The 7,793-nt window shown below is 56.5% G+C and overlaps 2 protein-coding genes across 3 annotated transcripts in view; both read right to left on the bottom strand.

Moving 5' to 3' along the window:
• The window catches only part of IBA57 (IBA57, iron-sulfur cluster assembly), an 8,226-nt gene extending 7,842 nt beyond the window's left edge, over positions 1 to 384 (bottom strand). For both annotated transcript variants that reach the window (XM_011371927.2, XM_011371926.2), the window contains exon 1: positions 36 to 384. In XM_011371927.2, the coding sequence (XP_011370229.1) occupies positions 36 to 376 (341 nt within the window). In that variant the 5' untranslated portion in view covers positions 377 to 384. The remainder of the gene's footprint in view (positions 1 to 35) is intronic.
• A 7,127-nt stretch (positions 385 to 7,511) lies between these two features.
• Positions 7,512 to 7,793, bottom strand: part of GJC2 (gap junction protein gamma 2) — a 1,465-nt gene continuing 1,183 nt past the window's right edge. Inside the window, exon 2 of the mRNA XM_011372011.2 lies at positions 7,512 to 7,793. Within this exon, the coding sequence (XP_011370313.1) occupies positions 7,593 to 7,793 (201 nt within the window). The 3' untranslated portion in view covers positions 7,512 to 7,592.

Genomic DNA, 7,793 nt, shown 5'->3' on the forward strand with positions numbered 1-7,793 from the left:
CCCCTTCTCGCAAACTCGCGGGTGTTCGCCCTCACCCGTAGAAAATGACGTCATAGAGCGTGCGTCCTTGGACATTGAGAAAGTGGGCGTAGACCGCGCGTACTAAAGGCGGGGCCGCATCCGCCGCAGGACCCGGAAGCGGCAGCTCATTGGTCAGCAGCCCCAGGAGGAACGGGGCCGAGTCCGGCCCGCGCACGCGCACCAGGGCGCGCTCTCTAAGCGGGAAGCAGGCCCAGGCTGCGCCGCCTGCACGGTCGCCACCCTGACAGCCCGAGCCGTGGGCCAGGCGGTGCCTTGGAGCCGCGCGCAGCTGCCAGCGCCAGGCCGAGCCGCCACGCCCCGGAGCAGCGCCCCGGAGCAGTGTCGCGGCCGCCATCTTACGCACGAGTGAGGCGGCGGGAAGGGGTGACCGGGGCGGCGGGCGGGTACCACAGCGGCCCCTCGCGGCGGGCGGGCAAAGCGTGTGCCTGGGCGGAGCGGGGGCGACACGTGTGTGCTGGAGGTGTATGTGAGGCGGGGCCTTGGGCTGTCCGTCAGCCCCACGCCGCCCCACCTGTCCCCTGGGCTGGGTCCTGGTCCAGGCTCTGGGCGCACCTGCCATGGCCTGCTGGTGGGTTATCAGAACAGTTTCTGCTTGCTTTTTACGGTCTTAGTGCTATTCATGTGCACAGTTCTGGAGCATTAAGCGCATTCCCACTGTCGTGCAGCCATCTTTCTCATCTTCCCAAACTGACCCCCCCACCCAAACACACACCCATCAGACTGGCAACCCAACTTCTCCCCAGCTCCTGGAATCCCCCCTCCACTCCTCTCTATCTCTATGAACCTGACTCCTTTTGTGACTGCGGATCCCACTGCCTACAGTGTTCTCCAGGCTCATTCACAGTGTGTCAGGATTTCCTTCCTTTTTAAGGCTGAATAACATCCCTTTACGTTGTTTACCCATTCACATGTCGATGGACATGGAGTTTGCCTCCAACCCTTGCTATTGTGAATGTGCTGTTGTGGACACGAGTGCACAGATTCTCTTCAAGCTCCTGCTTTCAGTTCCTTTTGGCATTGTGTAAGGAAACCCACTGCTCTGTGCCCTTTACTCTTACATTCCCTTCACTTCTGACACTTCTGATCACCAAATGTGCGTGTCTGAGGGGGTCATTGCACACATCAAACAGTTCTTTGAAGCCAGCTGGGTGTCCCACAGTTTAAGTCAATTCTGATCCTACCTGCCTGTAGATAGCCTTAGACCCCACAGGTAAAGAGCTCAGTCCTACAAGACTGCCCCCACTTCAGACACCAGTCACAAGTCCAGGTTGTCACTTGTTCTTAAAATGGAGGTTCCCACAACCTCCTCTTTGGGTTTAATTTGCTAGAGCGGCTCACAGAACTCATGGGCTTATTATAAAGGATATAACTCAGGAACAGCCAGATGGAAGAGATGCACAGGGCAAGGTATGGGGGAAGGGACAAGGGGCTTCTTCGCCCTCGCTGAGCCCACCACTCTTTCTGCATCTCCACATGTTTACCAACCCAGAAGCTCTCCAAACCTCACCCTTTCGGGTGTTTACAGCAGCTTCATTACACAAGCATGATTGATTAAATCACTGGCCATTGGTGACTGATTCAACCTCCACCCCTTCTTCCATCCCCAGAGGTCAGGGACTGAAAGTTCCAACCCTCTAATCACTGCTTGGTTCCCCCTGGCAACCAGCCCCTTTCGTTAGGGGCTTTCCAAAGTCACTTCATTCACATAACAAAAGATACCTTTATGGTTCTCATCACAGGAAATTCCAAGGGTTTTAGGATCTGTGCCAGCAACAGTATGAGACCCAATATATATTTCTTATTATAAATCATGGTATCACAGGTATATAACCATAGTGGAATTGTTGGCTCAGATGGTAATTCTATGTGTAATTTTTCTAGAAATCTTCACATTGTTTTTCCTAAGTGTGCCACTCAGCTCAGGCTGCGTAACAAACACTACAGGCTAGGCGGCTTACACAACAGACGTTCATTTTTCTCACAGCCCTGGAGGCCGGAAGTCCAAGATCAGGGTGCTGTCAGGGCAGGTTTCTGGTGGGGCCTCTCTCCTCAGTGTGTAGATGGTGCCTCCTCATGGTGTCTCTTCTCATAAGGACATAAGTCCTATGGGATCCCCACTTTTATCATCTCACTTATCCTTAAATAACCCCCTAGTGGCTCATCTCCAGATACAATGACACTGAGGCTTAGGGCTTCCACATGTGGATACTGAGGGACACAATTCAGCCCTTAGCACCAAGCACAGTTTTTGAACCCTGCTCCCCCATCAGCTGTCATCCCCAGTTGTTTGCTTCCCTTTAAAGAAAACTGAGAGCCTGTGTACTGGCCCTTAACCCACTGTCTGTGAAACCCACCCCCGCTCTCCCCAGGAAACTGCAAGATGGCAAATTGAAACTGGCCACAGACCCCTACAGCCCTTTCTGTGTTTTATCCCTGCCTGCTTCCCGCTTCCATGATCTGGCAGGCCTGGACTCCGTGGATCACCATCACTCCTGCCCCAATCCACCAGTCAGAGCCCTTCAGAGTAGCACCATGCTGGCCTATAGTGTCGGGTCAGGGGCATCCTTGGCAGCCTCTCTACCACCCTTCCCCTCACCACCTCATCCAGCTACACAATTTCATAGTGCTTACAAGCCCACGGCTCCAAGTAATGTCTCCAGTCCAGGCATTTCCTCCCAAATTCCAGACCCCATGGCCCGTTTGGCACACCCCCAGCATATCTGATACTTTTACTGTGTGGGTACAAGTGTGACCTCCACATCTCCCCAGAGCACAACTGCTCCAGAACCCAGCATCCCACCCTCCACTGCACCTGGTGTCACTTGCACACCTCTCAAATCCAGGAGGTCCCCATGTGTTACCTAGACTCACCCCCACAGAGCTTGCAGCCCCACACTCCCCTCTGGGATCATCAGAATCAGCTCTGGCCCCTCTCCTGCCTCCCATCCCTGTTCTCTCTCCACCACAGACCCCCCGCAACAGCACATGGATTGCCCTCACCTCAAGTTTGGACCCCGGTGCTGCCTCCCAGCAGAGCTGCTCTGACCAACTGTAGAAGCATTTGTCCAACTTTCTATTTGAAAATTTTAACCTACAGAAATTGTGAAAGAATAATAAACTATCACATTTCACCTAGGTTCAGCAATTGTCGACATTTCGCCCTGTCTATCTGTGTGCTATCTCCTCACCGGTCCTCTGTTCATCTAGCTCTCATTTCGGGGCCGAACCCTCCTCAAGGCCGTGCTGCCCAAGCCCTGAAGTCCCAATTTCCCAGCAGGGCCGACTGCATGGCGAGAGGCACAAGCAGCCTGCCCGGAGCCCCCCGGTCCCCTAGGCCTTCAGTCCCCCACCCAGCCAGCTTCCTGACTATGACCAGCCCGGCCTGGTATGTGGCTCCCCTGGCCAATGGCCCTTTGTGGAGGTCTTCCTCTGCTGGCCTCACATTCCATGGGTGACCCGGCACCTCCCTACCAGCCTCTGGGGACAACAGAGGCAAGTTCCTCCAGCCTCACGTCAGCCTGTCCCCAGCCAGCAGAAAAACCTGCTTCCTACTGGCCCTGCTGCAGGAAGGGCCAGCAGGCAACCTGGGACCTCCTGGAACCTTCCTGACCTCCTGATCCGGTTCCAAGCCCAGTCTGCTCCACTACCAGGACTGTTTAAATGCAAATACATTCAAATGACATCAAATGAACCTTCCAGCTCTTCCCCAGATGGCCTCACTGATGTGCCTGGGGACATGCGTAGCTGGTGGCTGCTGGCTGCCTCAATAGATGGAGCAGACAGCACCTCCCACCATCCCAGAGTCTGCTGGTCAGCAATGCTCCAGGGCCTCTCCGCCAAGAAGCCTTCCTGGGTCTCTGCAGCAACCTGGCCAGCCCAACACCAGGGATCTTGGCACATGGGCACCTCACAGCTACTACCCCTTCTCAGGTGTCCCCATTGCTGCTTCTTACACTACAGCTCTGGGGGGAGAGGAGGCTGTGGCCTCAGGAGGATCCTAGGGAACCCCACTCATTGACCTGAACTAGGCAGAGGCTGAGACTATAGCTGGATCTCATGTGTGCTCAACTCTCTGAGGCCATGGGCCTGGAGCCGTCAGGAGGGGTGGGGAGATGAGAGCTGGAAAATGGCAGGCGTGGGGGTCCAGACCCCACTTCCCAGCTGTTGCTGGGCCAGGGTGGTTTCCTGTTATTCTCTCTTTGTGGCCTCCTCCCTTCCCAAAGGCAGGAGAAGGAAGCTGCCCCATTCTGGGGGTGTTGGAGGACCCCCTCCCCATAGCTCTTTGTGGTTTCCCTGAGCAGCTGGGAAGCTGGCTCTGGCTATGGAAACGGATGAGAATGAGACAAGAAGGCCATTCTGTCTGGTCCTACCCCAGCCACTCCCCTGGCCCTCCCTGCCCCAGCATGGACCTAGGCAGGCCCCATGAAGCCCGGGGACACTGCCAGGCACTGAGGTTTATGCTGCCAGCCTGCTTCTGAGCCTAGAGGACGGGGATGAGTAGAGGGGACAATTCTATACCCAGGTTCAACCCTCCATCCTCAGAGCCATCCAAGGTGGATGAGGAAACCCAGGGTATTCTTATTTGTTTTAGTAGCTAAGTAAGCACAAAGTACCATGTTGAGTGGTGGGTTGGGTTCCACCTCTGGGAATTAACAGAACTGAGCATCTCAGACACCACGTCCCAAGGGGGAAATGGCCACCCATGTTAGGGTATCGGCTCAGACATGAGATTGTGGTTGTGTCACAGCATCAAGGAATTGGTCTTAGAGGTGGGATTATGGATGACACAGAGGTTGGCTCCCCAGGCCTGGGATAACCAGTGACAACAGAACCTAAGATACTGCCTTCAAAAACTCACAGAACTGACAGGACCCCAGTGGTACAACCAAGGCCCTAAGTCCCCAGAACAGAAGGCCAGTGTCTTCTCTTGTAGTGATCGCAGTTTGAGTTGGGCACATGCCTTAGGGTGGAGACCAACCCCAGGACCTCAGATGGGGCTATATTTAGAGATGAGCCTTAAAGAGGTAAGGTGAAATGAGGTTGCTTAGGGTGGGTTCTCATCCCACATGACTGATGTCTTTATAAAGAGAGATCAGGACACAGACACGCACAGAGGGACAACCATGTCAGGGCACACTAAAGAGATGGCCATCCACAGACCAAGGGGAGAGGCCTCAGGAGACCCAGCCCTGCCTGCACTTGGACCCTGGATGTCCAGCCACCAGGACTCGGAGGAATAAATGTCTGTTTAAGCCCCCAACTTTGTGACACAGCCTGAGCTGACAGAGCCTCCGTTTGCAGCTTCCTTCACAGCTGGGATGCCCTTTAACCAGCCCTGACTGTTGGGGTGTGTGAATCGGGTTTCTCCAAAGAAACAGATCCAACTGGCTATATATAGAGAGATTTATTAGAAGGGATTATTTCATGCAGTGGTGGAGGCTGAGAAGTCCTAAGATCTGCCATCTGCAAGATCCAGGAGAGCTGGTAGCCTAAGCTCTGGCTCAAGTCCAAGTCCAAGGACAGGAGAAGACCAATGTGTGGACATCCTGTTTGGAATGTTCGAATCCAGAATGTTCTTAACCAAGCACCTCCCCTGTTGGCTGGCTTCATGGCTCCTTTTCAGATGGATGCTGGGATGCTGGAGCCCCTCCTCCTACCCCTCCCCCCCCACCCCCATGGATCCTGTTACTGTCAGATGCCCGAGTGCTGACTTTCAGGATCCAGGCCAGCCTCCCAGATTTGCTGGGATGTGCGCCTGCCTTCCTCACTGGCCCTCTGCAGCCACTAGGACTATTATAAACTTTGTGTTCTACTGTTCCCCACCCAGATGCCCATCTGTCTCCCTGAGGCCCTGAGGTCCTCCAGGGGCTCCACTGAAAAGAAAGCCAGCTGCAGGAGGCTGACATGGGACATGGAGGGGCCATGGAGAGGGTGCGGGGCACACAGGGTGCCTTGCAGGTGTCTGTGGCCAGTTCTGCCACTCACTGTGCCCAGTCACACCTATGGGGGCCAGGCAAGGCTGGACAGCATGGTCACCACCCCATGGACCCAGCCTCCCTAGTGATGATCCCGCCAGGATCACAGCCCCAAGTCTGGGACTGCTGATTCCATGGACCTCTCTCTCGTGGAGAGGTGAGTGGTGCACCCCTACTCTAGATCCAGACTGGCTTGCATTCAGCTCTTCCTGGGGTGGGGCTCCCCTGGGAGCAGGGCTCAGCCAATCAGACCCCGCACAGAAGAGGAACTCAGCTTGCTGTTGGCATCGGACCAGAGGCAGGCTTGGCCCCAAGACACCAAAGAGAGGATTTGCAGCTGCGAGAGGCTGTCAGGAGCTGCCCTGGGCCTAAGGGAGGCTGGGAAACAACTAGGGTCACCGAAGTCTAGACGGAGGTGATTCCTTGCTGGCAGCAGCTTCTCTTCCCCAACCCGTGCCTCCTGTACCCACATGTGTCCCTCTCCAAAACCATTACTGCAGGCTCTGGCCACTGTCCAGATCATACTGGGGCCTAACACAGCAGTGCCCCTCTGTAGCCTGAGCCACAGGCCAACCTCGGCTCTGAGCATGGGGGCAGGGCCTGCTCTTGTTCACCATCTTCGTGCTTGTTGGCGCCCTCCCCGCCTGCTGCCTGGCACTGAGCTGTACCCACGTGTCTCTGACGAGCTGCTCTCCCAGCCAGCCTGGAGCAGAGCTGTGTCCTCAGAGGCCAGCGATGGACATGTAGACGTGTGTATACACCACACACATATACAGGTGCATGCACACTTGTACACACCACACATGCATCCACACACAGACCACATATGCACACATAGGGTTGTAAACAAAAGTTAGCTTTTTATTTTATGCCTTTGGGACGCTATGTCTGAATTAGGGAGGGGGCCTGAGGGCAGGGAGGCCCTGGGCAGGAGCCCAGAGTGCCTTTTCCCATCACCTCCGAAGCTGCAGCCCCTGGCTACCAGCCTGTTGGTCTCAGCAGCAAGGCAGATCCAGGTCTTTGGGGAAGTCCAAGTCTGTCTCAGAGGAAGGGGCCCTGTCAGGCCACGCGAAACTCAGGCGGGCGTGGCTGCGAAACTCCTGGGCCTCAGCCGGCTCGGCTGTCTGGGCGGGAAACCAGGAAAAAGGTGCAGGTTCCCCGCACTGGCTGGAGGATGAGCAGAAGACCGAGAAGGAAGGAGGCGCAGCCGAGGGCGGGGCGCAGAAGGCCTGTACCTGACCTGCCTGGGTTTCCTCTGCTGTAGGAGGAAAACCTGGGATTGCTTTCGACTCTGCAGGAACCAGCACGTGGGCTGGAGGGTCAGGGAGCCAGGGAAGGAGCCCCATTTGCTGCTGCAGGGAGTTGGGCGCTGTACGCCCAACGCCCCAGCCAAACACTCCTGGGCGTCACACCTGGGCTGCTGCAGTGGAACAGGGAGGAGAAGGGCACTCTGTCTGGAGCCCTTGTCCTGAGGCGCCAACTGGGTCCCAAGGAAGCTCCTAGGGAAGGTCTGAGCACCCCGGCCAGGGCGGCTCAAGATGGCGGGAGAGGACTAAGAGCAGTGGGGGCGGGGACTCAGATCCACACGGTGGTCTTCCCCTCCCTGCTGCTGGCACTGCCCTTCTCAGAGCCTGCCCTGGGCTTGGCGCCCTGCCGACCCTGGCCCCCTCCCGTGCCCCCCGACGTGGCACTGCCAGACCCGGAAGCAGGCGCACCGGCCCTCCGAGGTCCCCGGACGGCCTCGGGGAGGCTGGGGCAGGGCGGACTGTCGCGGTC

This window comes from Pteropus vampyrus, unplaced genomic scaffold (assembly GCF_000151845.1).
Source record: "Pteropus vampyrus isolate Shadow unplaced genomic scaffold, Pvam_2.0 Scaffold197, whole genome shotgun sequence".
Taxonomy (NCBI): Eukaryota; Metazoa; Chordata; class Mammalia; order Chiroptera; family Pteropodidae; genus Pteropus; species Pteropus vampyrus.